Source organism: Clarias gariepinus, chromosome 8 (assembly GCF_024256425.1).
Source record: "Clarias gariepinus isolate MV-2021 ecotype Netherlands chromosome 8, CGAR_prim_01v2, whole genome shotgun sequence".
NCBI lineage: Eukaryota > Metazoa > Chordata > Actinopteri > Siluriformes > Clariidae > Clarias > Clarias gariepinus.
Window position 1 is genome coordinate 12,443,567 of NC_071107.1, and position 19,146 is coordinate 12,462,712.

General features: G+C 35.6%; 3 protein-coding genes across 3 annotated transcripts; 1 reads left to right on the forward strand and 2 right to left on the reverse strand.

The window, feature by feature from the left end:
* Positions 1-500: 500 nt before the first annotated feature.
* Positions 501-7,346, reverse strand: si:dkey-9i23.6 (uncharacterized). The gene is made up of 10 exons (XM_053501789.1): positions 7,318-7,346; positions 6,517-7,110; positions 6,289-6,371; positions 4,568-5,432; positions 4,383-4,458; positions 4,216-4,277; positions 3,969-4,121; positions 3,690-3,780; positions 3,385-3,563; positions 501-3,181 (listed from the first exon to the last, which is right to left on the reverse strand). The coding sequence occupies exons 2-10, from the start codon at positions 7,108-7,110 to the stop codon at positions 3,128-3,130; spliced, it is 2,157 nt and encodes a 718-aa protein (XP_053357764.1). The 5' UTR covers positions 7,318-7,346; the 3' UTR covers positions 501-3,127.
* Positions 7,347-11,496: 4,150 nt separating this feature from the next.
* On the forward strand, positions 11,497-12,622 carry tmem187 (transmembrane protein 187). The gene has a single exon (XM_053501815.1). The coding sequence runs from the start codon at positions 11,606-11,608 to the stop codon at positions 12,356-12,358; it is 753 nt and encodes a 250-aa protein (XP_053357790.1). The 5' UTR covers positions 11,497-11,605; the 3' UTR covers positions 12,359-12,622.
* A 77-nt stretch (positions 12,623-12,699) lies between these two features.
* On the reverse strand, positions 12,700-19,006 carry si:dkey-9i23.8 (beta-1 adrenergic receptor). The gene is made up of 8 exons (XM_053501809.1): positions 18,842-19,006; positions 17,625-17,800; positions 16,999-17,135; positions 15,266-15,455; positions 14,813-14,951; positions 14,554-14,718; positions 14,072-14,150; positions 12,700-13,762 (listed from the first exon to the last, which is right to left on the reverse strand). Coding segments are annotated over exons 2-8 (924 nt in total). The 5' UTR covers positions 17,626-17,800; positions 18,842-19,006; the 3' UTR covers positions 12,700-13,549.
* Between the last annotated feature and the right edge of the window lie 140 nt (positions 19,007-19,146).

Here is a 19,146-nt window from a genome sequence, read left to right on the forward strand (position 1 = left end):
AGCTGATTAGCTTTAACCACTTAGTGAAATTATTATTTCAGGTTAAAGCCCACGTACATGTCTGTCATGTTTATGTTTTGTGAGGATGTGGGCACATTGTAGAGGCATTGCGGTTGTTCTGTTTCCTCCGCAGGCTCTGTTTATATACAGTAAACTATCGCATTGATTGGTTCTGTTGAGTGATATGTATAGCCATGCCCACATTAAGGAGAAGAGTGCTGTATTTGTCCCAAAAAAACGATGGCTGCTGCGAGGTAATTTGGCACAAAAGTGCTCCTAACTTTTCCTTTAGTTAACATTTTGATTTAATATTTTTCAGGACAGACATACAGAGAGACAGTCAGAAATTTTTCTAAGATTGGTTTCAGGTCCTTCGATTATATGATTGAAAGAGCGAGTTCTGTCCAATGTACAGACAAAAGCTTTATTTATATGGATGAAAAATTATATATCCTCATAAGAGGGTATTTGGGTCTCAGGAGGATAATATTTATCTTTTTCTGAGGTTAGAGGAAAAAGTGAAGCCACAGCCTTACCTCTGACCAGAGCCTGCCACTGAAGACTACTCAAAATTACTTAATAAACATTTTACCAATTACACACATTTTTTTATTTATTTAAAAGATTTATTTATTGTTACAATACATTTATTACAATTTATTTTCTATTAACCAACACACAACCTGTGTTGGTTAATAGAAAATAATAGCTGCTATTATTTAATTATTAAACATTTCTGACTAATATTAATTGAAAATTTAACAGTGCTATGAAATAAGAAATTATAAATAACCATAATGCAATTTATATGATTTCTGATGTTTCAATAATTGCCCTATTACTTTTGGGACACCTGTATTTAAACGCTTCAGTGTCAAATGTAATATCTGCATGGTCATTTTCAGGCCTATAGCAATACAACACCAAATTAACTTAAAGCATAAAGTAGCACTGTGAGTAGAAGTACATTTAAATATCCACAATTACACAAGTAGTAGAACTATTAAACAGTTTAGTAATAGAGATCATCATATTAATATGATCCAAATAAATATTTGATGACAGGGTTTAAAGCTTTATGAGCTATTATTAAGTAAAATTAATTACTATAAGCAGTAAATAAATTATTTTAACATACATTTTACTCTCTTAGGTAGTTAATTTCTATTGCATGTATTTAAAACAAAATCACACTCTTACATAATATGGTAGAATTAGGGAAATTGGAGGAAATAGGATTTTATTTTTGTTTGTAGAGGAAAAAGCATCGTCGCTCAGATTCTTGTAGAGGTGTGTGCCATTATTTTTATTTAATTTTTTGCTTGTCATTGGACAAAAATCATGTGCTCTTTAATTTAAAGTGCTTTTTTTTAAGTGAAACTGTTCATTTCTTTCTACTGGATTTTTAAAAGCGATGTCTTTGGTAATTTTGATGAAAAAAAAAAGGTTGGATTTTTAGATGATAAAATCTTAGCCATTCAGTTTAGTTTAATTATAATATGGATCTGCTGCAGAAATAAATGAGAAGGCTGAAGGAATGTACTTCAAGGATATGAACACTGATTATAAGTTAGACATTGTAGGACTAAGTAAGCTGTGGGAATTTAATGCTCTAAATCCAACTTGCAATAAGATAGATGGTTAAAAGTTGGATGTTTTAGTATATGTGATCAACCCCTTCTGTAATCTGTAGTATGTGTAATCTGAGTAATCTGCACTAGTAAACATATCAAAGCAACACAAATGAGTCAGTGCAATTATATTTCATAAATACGTGCACTCATATAAGTGTAAAGGTATTTTTATATTAAATAAAAATATTCATATGTTTTATTCAGTTGAGAAACTGTTCATCTACCGAATTGTCATGTACAAGTAGTCTAGGGCCTACACAGAATGATGGTTCTGATGGCAGAAACTCTTTGTTACTGAGAGAGGACAGAGGAGAATGGCCAGACTGGATCAAGCTGACAGGAAGTCTATGTTTACTCAATTAACGCCTCTTTACATCTGTGGTGAACAGAGAAGCATCTCTAAATGTACAAGACATCGATCCTTGAGACGGCTCGGCTACAGCAACAACAACAGCAGGAAACCATTCCACCAAGAACAGAAATCTGAGGCTACAGTGGGCACAAGCATACAATAACTACACAAATTGGGAAGGGGGAAAAAATTATCCTTTTGCCATTAATCAACTGACAAGTGTTGTTGAGTCTTTGCCAACTATAGTCCCAGATTCCTGTTCATGGCTTATTTGAGCTGTCATAATCTTTCTGTAAGCTGCACAAACATAGTAATTGGGGCTGTAGGAAGTGAAACCAACTGGTATTTGAAACGATTGCCCATGTACAGTACAGTACATGACATTCATTCCTGTGGGTCCCTTGCTTTCATACCAACAGCTTGGAATGCAAACAGAGACGTCATTAATGTTATTTGTCACATTTAAAGGCAGATCCACTTCAGCAAACATAGCACAACAATGATACACACAACATGGCAAAACAATAAACATGAACTATGGTAACTGGGCTGGGACATAAAGTTTATGAGCACAAGGACAAAGTCACAGCGTATTTTGCATCAAAGGATGATAAAAGTGAGACAAAGAGATCCAGAGAACAGATCCACATAATTACATATAAGTGGTGGCTGATATATAGTGTAGTCCAGCTTCCTTCTGGAACTTCCCTGACATTATGTCCCTTGCTGTTGAAGTGTCTCACCACTGAAAATAAAAAGTCCTTTATTCTAATGGCTAAAATAAAGATTTCACTGTTATCATTGTTAGTAGCTCTGAATAAGAAATACAATTTCTGTAGCAAGTTGGATTGAAAAGGTGTATCTCATAGTTTATGGTTGTGGGACATGCCCAAATAATCATATTCTTACACATTTTTTAAACCAGTTCCACTTGTCCAGTATCTTGACATGGTATTTCACTTTTTCTTATTTGCCAAGCTTATAAATAGGTAGCTTATACAAAAGAAATTACATAAAATAGTTATATTTTTAGGTTTCAATCTATATTTACAGGTTGTAGGTTGCAGTTCCGTTCCCACCCATGTACAGTATACTGATGATTTGCTTGACCCAGGTTCCTGTTACACTTTCCAGAAATGAATTAAGTCTTCTTCTTCCTTAGCTTTGGTATCAAGAATCTGTTTTTTGCCTTTTGCTGCAGGGTCAGAACAAGAAAAAAAAATTCTTTTTTAAAAAAGAAAGATTATTTCTGAGATTCTGATCACTTAATATTATACTAAACTGTGGGTCATTCCGTGATCAAATATTTATGTGCAATTATGTGCTCTAGAGATCAAACTTTTCAAACTTGACAGTGTCATCCAGGTTGCCATGTTTATGAGATCTGAATATACTGACCTTCTTATCACCAGGAGCGGGTGTTTGGAAATCTTTGGAATCATGTGACATTGGGGGATTATAAAATGCAGAAGAAGTGGAAACAAAAGGTTCTGAAGAATGGTGAGACTGAACAGACTCAGTGGGAGCATTGCGTTGGCGAATAAAATTCATGGGGGAGAACTTCATTTTGGGAATTTCTGAAATATGCAAAGAGTAAGAACTTTATTTGACTGGTCATATAGTAAACTTTGGTTTCCCACTTTATCAATGCATGTCACTTTACCCAACTACTTGTATTGTTTTGTTTTAGGCTTAATTCTCACCATTATTTTTTTTTCCTGGTGGGCGATGTTTTCTTTTTTTGCTTAACTGTATTCGATTCTTAAGAGCAGAATTGTCTAGAACTCCTGATGACTTTGTAAAAGAGAACAAGAAATACAAGAAATTATTTTAATGCATTTAGTAAATTGTGAAACAATTATGATATGTAGAATCTTATACTGTATATGTATTTCTTACATAAAACCTATTTTCACACCATACATAAATACAGGCATCTTACATGCAAATGAAGAACATTTACAAAACAAAATACTTCTTACCTCGACAACAGAGAAATCAAGGGGCACGTCTGTTGACGTTGCCTCGTTTGATAGCTGATCAGTTTCATAAAGTTTGTCATTGTCATTATCACTATTGTAGGATTTTAACTCTTCTGATGTCACTTGCAGTTCTGTAGCATTACTTTCTAGCACCTGCAGTAAAAGTGAAATTTGTGATTTTTGTCAGTGATGCAGTCAAGCTCCTTAGCTCAGTAGAGACAGATTGATAAGATCAGGATGTACTTACTCTCTTATTGTTAAGTAGAACAGTTTGGGAATCTTGGGGAAGAAAGCCAATACTGATATTTCCTGAAATATGGAGAGAGAAAGAATTTCCTCATTATTCCAATCTCCAGTCATGTCCTCCTACGTACACACATGCATCTAACCTCTATAATTCTATTGTTTTCTAACCTGGTGGCTGATGATTTCCTTTTTGGCTCAGTTGGGTTTGACTGTTCAGAGCAGAATTCTCTAGTACTCCTGATGTCTTTGTAAAATACAAAGGACAATGTTTATGTTAAAATATTTATTTTTATTGTGATGTTACAATAATTGTAATAGCTTAATTGCAAATAGTTATTTACATTTTGCCTCACCTTGACAGCAGATGTATCAAGTGGCATGTCATCAACTTCTGTTAGATTGTTTTTATCATTAACATATACACGCTCATTTTCATTGCCTTCAACTTGTTCATAGTGTGAAACGTCAGATGCCATTTGTGTTACAGTTTTGGAAAGAGCAAGAATAGGTAAATCTGCTGTCCTGTGGGCTACACTGTCCACCTGATGGCCAGTAATATCTTCTGGACTATAATTGACTTCTGACTGCTCTTTGTCTGCTGATAGGTTTGGCTTTATGACTGCATCCTGAGATCTGATATCATTTGATTGATAAGAATCATCTGCATGTGAGTAGTCTGTGACGTCTGTTTGGGGTGGGGAATCTTCAACATGTAAGAGGTTTGCCCATTCTTCTCCTGTACAAATTTCCTGATGGCCAGTAATACTTTCTGGACTATAACTGATCTCTGGCTCATCTTTGCCTGCTAATAGGTCTGGCTTTATGAATGCATCCTGAGATCTTTGATCATTTGATTGATGAGAATATTCTGTCTGTGAGTAGTCTCTAGAATCTTTTTGGGGTGGGGAATCTTCAACATGCAAGAGTTTTGCCCATTCTTCTCCTGTATAAATCACCTGATGGCCAGTAATACTTTCTGGACTATAACTGATCTCTGACTGCTCTTTGCCAGCTGATAGGTCTGGTTTTATGACTGCATCCTGAGATCTAATAACATTTGATTGACAACAATCCTCTGTCTGTAAGCAGTCTGTAGCATCTGTTTGGACTGGGGAATCTTCAAAATTCAGGAATTTTGCCCATTGTTCTCCTGTACAAATCTCCTCCAACAAGCTGATAGGCTCAAGATTAAGCTTGAAATCTTTTAGCGAAGCACTCCTGTTTTAGAAACATAATATATTAGAGTTCGATTCCAGACAGTTTTTTTTATAATGTCAGCAAGGAATGGGAAATTGGACATACAGGTTAAACCAGGTATGTACAAACTTCAAATACCCTAACATGTTAGGTGACATTCACGGAATGCTCTGCAGTTCTAAAAGTGTTCACTGGGGAACCTAACACTGAATGTGAATGCAGTTATGGAAAAACTACTTTATAGTAACATTAGAATACTCCTGCCAAGTTAGCTAAGCTAAAGTTAGTGAAATCCCTCAAAATTCATGTGAAACGTATCTTAAATAATGTTTGAGACATTATTTAGAAGATGGGTGCTGAGTTGTCTTAGATAGTGCTTGTGCTATACTGTACAAACAAGTTTTGTTTATCATGGTGTAGTTTACAGAATTTCAAACTTACAAACCAATGCTACCTAATTCTCTGAGAAGATGAAAATTACAAATTAAGTGGGATACTAAAATTTCACTTATATTCCTAAGTAAAAATGCAAGCTTTTAAGTACCTCTTACTTAGAGGTAAGGTTAAGGTTACCTCTAAGTAAGGTAAGGTAGATTGCTAGTTGAGCTAATTCCAGTGTTATAAGCCTGCTTCCCATGGCAAGAAATCATTGAGGTGTTTAATACCTGTTTTTAAAAACTGTCTTTCTCTCTCCCTCTCTCTTTGTGTGTGTCTGTGTGTGTTATTGTACACAGTTTATTTGCTATATTGAATAATTGTTACTAAATCTGTGCTCTACTGCACTTTGTTCTCACTAATTAATTCAATTTCCCTTACAGGACTAAGTATCAGTTTCTGCTTTTTGGAACAGAGTGTGTATATATTTATAGATACTTGCCTTTGTAAATTCACATGCACCTTGTCGAGATTCTGCAGTTCAGGAGTGAAGGATGAACTCACTGATTCCTCCACAGATGTAACCTAATTTATTTTTCATTTATTTGATTGGAAACCATAGAAATTAACAGAGAGTTCTGTTACTTTTCAAGTTTTCCAAATTAATTTAGATTTCTATACACTGTAATAAGTGTCATTAGCATATTGCTAAGTGAACTTGTTGACTTACTGTATTCTCAGTCCAGGAAGGTTGCTTCATTATTTCATATTCCACTTGCACATTTGTTACTTTGACAAACCTGGGTTCTGGGTTTGACAGGCAGGATCCTGTTGGGACATGCATAAATGATCCATGAGGAGGATTGTTTTTTAGAATGCTGGCATGTGACTCAGCCTGTGATATGTGGTCCTCTATGACTTCTTCCCATGAGGGTTTACTCTTGCTGGGCTGTAAATCTTCCCTGCCATCTTCCATCAAATCATGCAACAAATTAGGTGATCGTCCATTTTTTAAAAATGTTGTTGAAGTAGGACTGGGCTCTTGAATAACAGTCGTCTGGGTCAAATATTCTGTTTCTATGTCCACATCATTCTGTCCCCCAGGTTTAACTGAGCATTCTAAAGGATTTGAGCTTGCAAAATTCCACTCCGGTTTGTCTGACGCTAGGCTAAATACACTGTCACAATGGTTTGTGTCCTTGGAGAGTTGAAGGTGTTGAGCTGTAACATGAGAAGAACCTTGCAGCTTCTCAGAAGACTTTAGTCGGTTTAGCATAGAGTGAAGTACAGAGATACTGTTGGATGCCGGTCTTTCTTCAGTCATCTGAATGTAAAGGCACAAAAAACAACTTTAAAAAACAATAATAATAACAACTTAGAATTTTAATTAGTTTTAGCAATTACTTTTCAGTTCCTACTTACACATTTTGTTCTACAGTATATTGGCTAATTTAATAATAAACATTTTTATGCTATAAACATTGTGGTTTATTGTTTTCTCCTTTAAAAACTATAAAAAACCCTTTCTTACCGCTTCTATTGTTTCTGTGATCTCCTGCTTTACTCTTTGTCTCTTTTAAGTTTCCTTCTTTACTACTTATGTTTATATCTCCTCCCATTTCTCTGTCTCTAGCAATCATTATTGCTTTCTTCCTAGTTCATGACCATAATTTCTTCAACTGGCTCTTGAAACCACCCATACAGGTTTTCTGTCAAATGCCATTCTCTTAGATGTCAGATATTACAGTTGGTCTATTATAAATTTACGTACAACACTTAGCACATTAAGTACTTGCTTAATGTACTACTTGCCTATGATCAGAATTTTGTCTCCATGCTTGTGTTGTTTGGCCATAATGCAGCTTTAGAAACCAATGACATACTTTTCCTATATATATATATATATATATATATATATATATACACTGTATTTATACTGATAATATACAGTCATTTCATCAATGCCAGATGAGAGACACCAGTTTAAAAAAAAGGCAATAACTGTGTAAAGAACATTAGACACTTGATGCTTATTAACTTCTTTTTCCTTAATTATGGCCAGTCTTAGGTACTTGTATTACGACCACACAGAGCTAGAGGTAAGCTTTCTGATTATATAGCAACTCTGTTTCATTGTGTGCAGCAGACATGGGCATCATTTTTTGTCTTCAGTCTTTAATTTGAAGTTCATGTACACAATGTAACCATGGTAGGATAGTATTAATAGCGTATAAAACACTCACTCACTTATTGTCTATATTACTTTATCCTGTATTCAGGATCATGGGGGGGGGGGGGGGGGGCCAATGCCAGGAGACTTACACAGGGCAGGGTACACACTAGACCAGGTGCCAATCCATCACAGAACACATACACATACACACACTTCAGGCAATTTGGAAACGCCAATTAGAACCCAGACCCTGGAGGTGCAAGGCGACAGTGCTAGCCACTACACCACCACAATTGTGTGTGTGTGTGTTGTTGTTGTTGTTGTTGTTGTTTTTTGTAATATTTGTTTCAGGGCAATTTTAAAAGTTTGGCCCCTGTACACCAAAGGCCCTTCATTTTCGCAGCTTCAAAAGTAATTGGACAGTTGACTGCAAATTATGGTGTGTTTTTGGTTATTTTAGGACAAATTAAGAATATTAAAGGTCTGGATTGGATTACAAATGTTACATTTCATCTTGAATACAATTTTATTTGTTTAAGCCTAGCCACTGGATACAGGGCAACCTTATTCCTTCATGGTCCCAAACTCAAAGGAATAAGAAGGTGTCCAGTGTAAAACCTGTTTCAAGTTGCATGCAGATCACATGGTCTGTTGACACAATCTGTGATGGGAGCAGGCATCACTCACTCACTCAATTTGGGAACACCAGTTAGCCTAATCTGCATGTCTTTGGACTGTGGAAGGAAACTGGAGTACCCGGTTTTGTCTCATCTCCTTGTCTCATCAAGGACAAGTAGAACATGCAAACTCCATTTACACAGAGGCATCTGTGCCACCTGCTTACTATTACTGTCCTTTTGTAATTAAAATATACACTGAAAATACAATTATGGTAAAGATACACTCAAATGTAAAATTCCAATAACACTGGAGCAAAATAGAAAGTATAAAAAGTACAAAATATAGCACAGAAATGGAGTTAGTGTCATGCATGGGCCTGGATGGCTGCCATTGGTCTTATAATAATTATATGACTACTGATAGAAATAGCAGGATGAATTCTGACTTGTATAGAGTAATGCTGGTTGCTCAGATTCAGTGGTATGCTGCAAAACTGTTAAGACAGAATTTCACAGTACAGCTGGATAATGGGTCAAATTGAAACTACAAAAGCAGCACAAAGCAAAGAAACTGAATGTTTTTAATGCACCAATAAGCCACCTGACCCCAACCAAATTAAAGCTGCTTTTCACTTCCTTAACCTTCCTAAACTGAAGACAGAAAGGCCCACAAACATGCATTCCAGACTTTAGGAAGTCAATTACATCCTCATCATGCCTTGCTCATCAGGGACAATCTTATCATTTTGATTCATAAACATTTACATTTCATATAAACTTAAATCATTATTTTAATTGTGTAAAGCTGCTTTGCGACAATGTCAATTGTTAAAAGTGCTATACAAATAAAATATACGAAAATTGACCACCGTGCCCCTCAGGAATAGAACAGCCTTTCAATTAATGTTTTTTCGATTAATTAAGTCTTTCAAGTAGGTTTAAGACTTAGACACAGCCTCGTTGTTTTTCTTGGCTGAAAATGTATTTGTTTAGTCAAGTCTTTTGTTGATATGTTTTACTTGTTAAATAAGGGGGTCTGAAAGGTTCACAAGCATAGAGTGTGTGTGAACTATTATGTTTAAAAGTTGTTACCTCCAGTCTCACACAAGCTTACTCAGGTTTGTTGACAGTGGCTGCATTCCTTTTTAATTTTAGCCTTGCTGGAATCCACACTTGTACACAACATACATTTCCTTAACCATTACCAATGGTTTGGGACAAAAAATTGCCAGGGCAGTATTCGTGTCTCCAACAAGAACACTTGATAATATCAACAAGATCAACTTCATGTTAAAAGTATAATGCAATTCCTTGTTATATCACTACACTTTATGACTTACATAGCAAACAGTTATAGAATGGAATTATTTATAATTGCACTTTGTGACAGTCAGATGAGGATGGGTTCCCTTTTAATTTTTGTTCCACTCAGTTTCTTTCTCTTTTTCTGGCCACCATTGCCTATGAACTGCTCATTAGGCAAATGTTAATATATTTTAATATTGATCTATATTATATTTATGGCAATGTTTATTTTTAACAGTGGTGTAATTCGAATTCTTATGAACTTGAACAATAGAGTTGGGACAGTGGTGTAGGGGTTAGATGGAGTCGAGGGTTTGATTCTCGCCCAGTGTGTCTAAGTTGTGTGTCCTGAGTCCCCTAGAATAGTCTCCAGGCTTCCTATGACCCTGGACAGAATACAGTAATCAGTATAAAGAATGAGTGATAGTAGCCATAGACAGTTAATAGTAGAGAAGAAATTATGAATTACGAGATTACCCACCATGACCCTGACCAAGGTTAGACAACCACTGGAGATGAACACAATGGATATTAAATGTGTAGTAGTTCATATTATGAGCTATTGCTTTCTCATCCTTTCATAATTTTCCTCTTTCTTTGTTTCTCTCTCTCTCTCACACACACACACACACACTTTCATGCACACATATTAATCACACTGTTTCATGTTTTTCGAGAATTTTTATGCATTTATGATTACATTTGGCAGTGGTGTAGTTGGGCCCATACACAAATATACCCATAAACAAGTATAAGCTCTACATAGTTTCCATACATTTTGTACATTCCGACAAATCGATTGTCTTTTCATATGACACTCTGACAGGATAATTTGGTAAATTTATCCAATGTATGGAGAACTTTGGAACACTCGATGTACCGTTCAACGCCAGTATGAAGTCAAAGCTGTACTTAGTTTTACCACCAGGTGACGGCAGCACACCTTGACGATTAGCTAAATATAAACTAAACCTGGTAACTAAAAAGTCATGTTGGACTCTAATATAGCATCACTCTTAGTTTTTATGACTTTTAAATTAATGTAGATTATATGATTATGTACTCAAACAACGTTTTTTTTTTTCAATTGGAGTCCAACTGGAGTTAAATAACCTTTACTTCTTTGTCGTTAGCTTGAGTCATATTTATTTTTCTTTTTGTGTTTTATGGCAAACAACATGCATTACCGCCACCTACTGGAATGGAGTGTGGATCTGGAGCCTACCTGCACCTGTAACGAGTTAAAAATACATTTAAAAAACGGGAGGGAGCGGTAATAAAGTTAATAATCATAAACAATTATACATATACACATGTTTTCCTTTAATTACACATAATTGTCTGACTTAATTTGGTTGTCTTAAGGTATTGTATCGATGCATGTTACTTCCGGAATATGCCTGTCAAAATAAAACACACTAATCGGTTAAAAACTGTTTAAAAGTGTAGAAATACCACTGAGGTGTACGAGTCGTGTTTGTGTTTGTCCGGGTTACCTGAGCAGACGCACTTTTTTAGAGTTTACTTAAATAAATAAATAAATAAATAAATAAAAAAGAACTGAAAACAACATATACACCTTGGTGATACAAATCCCGATAACGGTGAAGAGTGACGCTTTCTGCGCACTTGCGCACTACGTTGTAGATTATACAACTTCTTGCTGATCTCCTAATCTGTTTCCACGTTGTACTGTATATTGAATAAGGGTTTTAGTAACAATGTCAGCAGGCGTGCACGTTTTGTTGGCTTTTCTTCTCTGCATTGCTTTGGCGAATACTGACATTTTTGACAATGTGTTGGTGGACATGTCCTACGATCACTATGCCGAGAAGACAGCGGATCAGCTTCCTGCCTTCCTGGCCATGCCATTTAACTGTCTCGTGAACGTAGGTTACATCATCGTTGGTGTTTACTGGCTAAGCCGGAAGATGGATAATCCCCGCGCGGCTTACACGAAGGACGTGTTCGCGTGGATGGCCCTGGCGTACGGACCGGTGCAGTGGACGCGCCTGGCCACCTTGCGCCGCGCTCCGTGCGTCCTGGACCAGTGGTTCACGCTGCCCATATTCGCCTGGGTGCCGGTTTGGTGTCGGGTCATTACGCACGGCTGGTCCACACGTTACGCTCTGGCTGTGGAGCTGTGCTCTGTGGCGAGCTACGCGCTGGCGCTGCTACATGAGCGCGGGTTCGAGGTAGCGCTCGGTGCTCACATCGCTGTGGCGCTGCTGCAAGCCGCCGGGGCTCAGCGCGCCTTCGGGGACTCGGCGTCTCGGCGCTACTTCATCCAAGCCGCGCTCTTCTGTGCGGGATTCGTGCTTTTAAAACTACTAGACCACGAACTGGCCAAATATCGTCTCTTTCAAACTCTCACTGGACACTTTTGGTCCAAAGTGTGTGACATTCTGCAGTTCCACTACAGTTTCTGTTTTCTTACGCACCTTACGCAAATTGCGCACAAACGAAAGTCGTAAATCAGACGTTTTACCCCGACCAGGACAAAGTGGCCAGTAGAAGGAAAAACTGTACATTGAATTTGTAATTATTATTTTAATTATATAAAGATTCAATATTTTTATCGTAGACATGTTTCAATGTGTTTACTATGAATTGTTGATTACTCATACTATATTGCAGGAAGCAGCTCAAACTGCTATAATGTAAGTTAAACAAACAAAAAAGTTGCCATTTCAGAAGAGTCAAATTATTTTCCTGCATTAAACAAAGAAAACAACTAAGGATGCTAAATTGTCAAAAGTATGGTCCAAAAAAAAATCATACTGTAAATGAAGATTACTTAAACACTTGGTGAAATTGCATGGATGAGAAGTCATGGCATTGAATCTAAACAGCTGTGTGGCTATAACAGAATGCCTTGTTTGTGAGGCTAACCAGAAAAAAGACTCCAGTCCGAAGGGTAACTAGTGAGGTGTGTTAGCCTTAAGCAAATACTTTGGAAGTGCATAGATTGGTCTAAAGGATAAAAAAAAAAAAATACATAGCGTAAATTCAAAATGACTAACAAATATTCAATTTTACCGGACACTGATAAACATGAAAGTGGAGAGTGTCCACTAATGACACTTTAAAACACAAAGCCAGGTCATATTTAATAACTTTTAAATTGTTTGGTTTTTATTAAAGTAATACAGTGGGCTTAAACACTAACAGGTCAGTGTCTCATTCACAGCAAAGGCTTAAATGGTTCAATAAAGTAAATAACACAAATACTGGGAATTTAACTGAATATGAATACATTATTTCACAGGAACAGATAATGTGTTCTAAACAAATACAGACATACTGTAAATAGGAGGTATATAATTTATGTTTGCCAGACATAGTGTTAAGGGTAACATTTATAAAATTTAAATAAATAAATAAATAAAGCAATAAAAATAATAATAAGGGGAGTTAGTTGGGTGGAGTTAGTTATTTTTCTACATTAATCCTGCAGTTGTACTGAGACAAACACATTTATATATGTAGAAAAAACATCCATCACATGCAACCATGCATCACATATCTTATAATAAATAAATAAATAAAACAATGTTGTTGTTTTTTGCCAGTATTTAGTTTTAAATTATATTCAAAGTGCTAATTATACAGTATCTTAGACCACCAACATGTTTTTTTACAATCATTTCTTTTTCATATCAAGATTATGTGTCTATTTTGGTCACACTAATCAGAACAGGTTCAGGGAAGACTGACTTTCTGTTGGTCCACAGAAGTGCAAGTACTGCTTCTCGAAAGTCTTGGTTAGTGCAGTAAATAATGGGATTCAAACAACAGTCCAGATACGCCATTATTGATGAAAGTGTTCTCAGCCACTCAGGAGACAGTGTCAGATCCATCCTCCCCAGAAGAATGAGCTTGAATACGTTGAGAACACAACACAAATTTAGGATGTGTTAGGAAAATATTAAATAATAATAGTTTATAAATATATATATATATAATTGTGCAAGGTCAGCTGACAGTTTATATAAACCTCAGTGGAAAAACTGAAAACTGGAATGATATGAATCTCCAGAAGAAGAAATTATGACTGTAAGTGTTGTTTCAATAAATATAACACAGCTACCAATTCAGTTAAGTCATTCTACAATGTGATGCATAAACTGCAGAACTTCAAAGTACAGAAATTAATCCTTTTCTTGTCAATGTGAAGGACTACTCACCTCTGACATAGTAAAAGGAGTATAGCAGAGCAAATAAGTTCCCACCAACAGTGGTGTGACGGATGACAAATCTGTTTGCCTACAAATGGAGAAATGGGAGTTTCAGAAAGCTGTTTTCTAATAAAAAAAAGTGTCATCTAACATGACCCACTGATAGAAAGCTTTAAACTACAGTCAGAACTAGAAAGGAATCAGCCCCTGCCTCTCTTCTTCAAACCATTCCTCTTACTCATGTTAATGATTTTTAATCGAAATTAATTAATTGTGCAAGTCAGAAATGTCTACCATCATGCAGTCACAGTATTTGCATTTGGATTGTTTACAATAAATATGTTAAATGTTAAATATTACAGTAAATTGTTTAACTGGTGCATGATTACGGCTAGTACATCTTCTTAATAGAGACAACATAAATTATAAATCACAGTAAAAGACATGTACATTTATTATAATTACAGTGTCTGTATTCATTGATATGATACCTGGCAGAGTTTTTCCCATAGCCAGCCCAAGTCAGTAAGGAGCAGATAACAATGAGCAGCAAATGTGGAAATATTGTGATAGAGAAAGCACAGAGTAGGTAGACCATCATGTCAGAGTAGCTGCTCTCCCAGAACACAGCACACAGCATCTCTGCAGAGTCAAACCTAATGTCCGGGGGTTAAGAAGCAATTTAAACCAAAAGATGAAGAAATAGTTACTTTTCTGAGCTGTGATGAATATTTTTACTAATCATCTCACCTAACCCACTCAAAGATCACCGGCACCATTCCGAAAATGGCGCCCAGCAACCAGGAAGCCAGACATGCCACTGTTAGGGTGACAGACAGCCATCTTCTAGTGGAGGACAATCCCATAAATCGCTGAACACAGAGGAGTGCTGTGATTTCAACGAGACAGAAGGAACAAGGTATGACTCAAAATTATTATTTTTTTATGTGGAACTAGGCAAGTGACAGATATTTAATTTATTTCATATCTTATACATAAGACATAAAACCATGTTATAGGAAAACAACCAAGGCCTGGTTTGGATTGGTGGATTATACTGTATGGGTTTATGTTTTCTTTAATTCACTTTAATGACAGCAAGAAACTGAAATTATAAATCATGTTATTCTGCAACATTACACATTTCCATGTAAAACAGTTTTACTCATAACTACAGGCCATGGGTGAGGGATTGATTCTCACCTAAACTTCCAATGGAAGACGTGATGAAAGTGAACTTGAACAGGCTGACCAATTCACACCATGGTGACACCTGACCTCCGGTCACAACAGCCAGTAAGGAACCGGTCATGATCAGTATGGCACAACACAAGTCAGAGAGTGTAAGACTGACAAATGGGAGCCAGTAAACACACTGAAATTGATCTCTGCGCTGTGGAAGACAAAAAATGAAGACCAAGATATTTCCAAGATGTAGAGATTTACCTTTTGTTCTTATAGTATTATAATGTTGTAGAACCATACAAATGGCTGGTAATAAAGTATGATGCAGAAGGAGCATAGGCTACTGGTAACATTAACACAGACATGGCTGTAACATGGCTACCTTTAAAAATATGTTACACTGAACAAAAATATAAATGCAACAATGAACCATTTAAAATTACTTAAAATAAACTAATCAATGGAAATCAGACAACTAAAATGAGTTTTTTTTCTCTTTTTAATTAATCTTTAAAAATGCCACTCTTGGTTAAAGATTCCCCCCAAAGCATGGTGGCAATCAAAAAATCTCACTTTAGTATCTTGTGTAATTAAAATATGCCTCTAGTTGAGTAACCACTGTTGATCTTATTTAGTTGTTCAGTTTGATTGTAACCTGTGGAATGTCATCTCATTCATTCATTATAAAGTTGATCAGTGGGTGACATTTTTGGTTATGTATGCCACAAAAGAACTCAAACATTTTGAAATGCTAGTAAGTGTACACAGATCCTCGAAACATGGGGTCATGTTTTGTCATGCTGAAAAGGTGAGGTGATGGTGGTAACTTAACGAGCCCCAGGATTTCATTGTGGCATTGAAACTTTCACTGATATAAAGAAGACATGCCTGCTCATTCTGCATTAAGAACAATGCCTGGATAACACACTGAACATGCAAATAATTTTCCCTAAGATCAATTTTGACAATGCGGAAAGTCAGTAGCCCATAAGAACCCCTGGTGACTCCCTAAGTGTCACACACCCTTGTTCCTTATTCAGCTTTATCATTGATATCTAATGAACATCTGGTGCAGTCATGTGACAATTAGTGAATTTATGTACCCATGACATCATTTTTTAAATGTTGGTGAGCCTGGGTAGCACAAGTGACAGCACTAGTTAGTTTTTAAAAAAGCTTGTTTTTGTTACTGAAAGTAAGTTTCAGCATATTTAACAATTCTAATGATTAAGTACATCATAAATGTTATACGAAATCTGTTCTGATTGCATTTGCCTGAACAAATTCTATAAAACAAATTGAGAAAATATTGATGTAAGATATGTCACATAGGGCTTTTTCCCCTTAAATTGTCAGGGAAAAATGCTTTGTGATGTGATGTCTTTGTTCCGTGTGGTTTGTTTGGTCTGTGTTATATCCCCCGTAAGCTCCCTTAAAGAAGAAATCAGCCTGTGCTCTTATGGGTTAATTGTCCAAACTGACTGACCAACAGTCAGTGCATAACTATAGCTTGACTTTTTTTGTTCAGTATAACATTTTTTACTGGCTACATATATGTGGGGGAAAAAATGGTACCTTAAAAGCAGTTGGTAAAAAAAAATTCAAACACAACAGGAAAAACACAAAGAAGCTGAATACTCTGGCAAGTCACTATAATACACATTAATGAGTCTTTTCAGCAATGGCTTCTTTTAAAAAATCATTCTTAAAGTAAAAAAGGATTACTTCAATAAATTCATTATTGTTCTCACCAACATTTTAACAATCAGGACTAGACTATTTCCCAGAATTCCCATCACCGTCTCAATGCTAAGAACAACCACAATCACAGACTTCTCCACCATGGACCAATTCCACTTCAAATCTGTTGTGTTAGCTGTAATATTCACTAGAAAAGAGAACACCAAATGACAAAAAAAAATGGTTGTTACATAAAATGTTTGTGTGGTACAACCATTAAATAAATAAATTAAAAAACAAATAAATAAAAATTAACAGAAAGTTTAAGAGTTTCTTATCACATTCAGATTTGAGAATATAAACGATAAATTAATATTTTGGTTTTCTTTACTATTATCATATAAACATTATTGGACTTTTTTTGTTAAACATGTAAACATTTAAAACCTGGTTATATACATTACAAAGACACTTTAAAAACAAGATTAGTATACAACTAAAATATCACCAAAGTAAATATACACAATAATTCAATACACAATACACATAAAAACTATACAGAGAAGCTAGTTTATTTTAAAATGTAACTTATATAACAGACTTAATCACATTAGAAAGCATAATGATCTGCTACAATACAATACTTATTAGTACCTATATTCTATAATCTAAAAATGTTTAATACTTATTTACTCACTTTCTTAGTAAAGATGCAGTCTCCCAATCCAGTGTCCAACAATCAGCAACAACAAACACATAAAAGGGGAATTGCGTAAACTCATTTACGCAAGTTGGACGAACCCCGCCCCTTTCTTTAATTAAACTTATCCTGCTTCGTTAGGCATAAGCTGTAAACTCCTTATTCTGCTTTTTCTGGTTCATTTCATGACAAACACAAATATATTTCTGTCTTACTATCCTTGTGGGGACCCATCAGTACCATAATTATTAAAGCAGCTAATTAATGCTTTCATGACACCTAAATTGCAGCCTAAACCTTAAGCTAAAAGGAAACTCACAATCTCCCCTATTCTTTCTCTTTCTTTCACAATTAATTTCAGAAATTTCACTCTAACAATAAAAACTACTAGGAGGCTTAGGCACATGAAAAGATGTCTTCAAAAATAATGCAAATACATTATAATAAAATATATATACACTCAACAAAAATATAAACGCAACACCTTTGTTTCTGCTCCGATTTTTCATGAGATGGACTTAAAGATCTAAAATTCATTCCAGATACACAATATTACCATTTCTCTCAGACATTGTTCACAAATCAAACAAAAAATGTTTGAGAGAAATGGTAATATTGTGTATCTGGAATGAATTTTAGATCCTTAAGTCCATCTCATGGAAAATCGGAGCAGAAAAAAAGGTGTTGCGTTTATATTTTTGTTGAGTGTATATTAATGTTATAAATAAAATGCATAGTCATTATTTGTCCTTGATTTAAAAATATTATCTGTCTCAGGTACACTTTCTCTTACACATAGGTTATATATATTTAAATTGGCTGGTAAGTGCTGCTAAGTATCTTGGAAAATCTACTGAGTTGTTCTGGATATTTTAACTGTAACTCGTTTCTTACATTATTATTTATTTTTCTTTTTGCATAACAAACCCAGCTGTTTTTATTATATTATTGGTCTGAATAGTGGTTTATGTAATTGGATGCTTTGGTTACTGACAATTTTCTTTAACATTTCATAATCCGTCATGGCCATTTGGGGTCTCTGCATGAAAAGTTTGCCAAGTTTGGACCTACAGAATGATTTAGGAGGTGCTTTATGGTAGTAGTTCTCAAAGTTGCAAAGCATAGACAATGGGCCCTTCTTCTCTGTATATTGCATATTCTGTATGTATGTATGGCCGTACGGTGGCGTAGTGTTTATCACTGTTGCCTTGTACCTCCAGGGTCCTGGTTTAGTTCCCTCAGGTCAGTTTGCATGTTATTCTCTTGCTTGAATGTTGCCCGGAGATTCTACCGCAGTCGTAAAAATAGGAATAAATACTATGGTCACCACAAACACCCATGGTCCCTTATTGCACTACAGATGTTCCTAGTTTACACAATATAGCTAGTGAAGCAAATGAAAGTCCAATAAAGCTTAAATTATTTAAAAATTAAGTGTCATATAAGACGACACGATTCATTTGTGGTCACCATAACAACACAACCTATAAAACTGACGGAAGAAACAAAAAAAGTGGGG

What these genes read in the sequence shown, in the direction of transcription:
- si:dkey-9i23.8 (XM_053501809.1), bottom strand. An exon ending in GTCTTCCATTGGAAGTTTAG is followed by an intron (nt 14,952 to 15,265) that starts GTGAGAATCAAT and finishes TTGAAATCACAG; the next exon opens with CACTCCTCTGTGTTCAGCGA. An exon ending in GTGATCTTTGAGTGGGTTAG is followed by an intron (nt 14,719 to 14,812) that starts GTGAGATGATTA and finishes CCCGGACATTAG; the next exon opens with GTTTGACTCTGCAGAGATGC.
- si:dkey-9i23.6 (XM_053501789.1), bottom strand. Translation starts at nt 7,110, where the DNA reads ATGACTGAAGAAAGACCGGCATCCAACAGTATCTCTGTACTTCACTCT. An exon ending in TTGATACATCTGCTGTCAAG is followed by an intron (nt 4,459 to 4,567) that starts GTGAGGCAAAAT and finishes TATTTTACAAAG; the next exon opens with ACATCAGGAGTACTAGAGAA. An exon ending in TTGATTTCTCTGTTGTCGAG is followed by an intron (nt 3,781 to 3,968) that starts GTAAGAAGTATT and finishes TCTTTTACAAAG; the next exon opens with TCATCAGGAGTTCTAGACAA.
- tmem187 (XM_053501815.1), top strand. Translation starts at nt 11,606, where the DNA reads ATGTCAGCAGGCGTGCACGTTTTGTTGGCTTTTCTTCTCTGCATTGCT.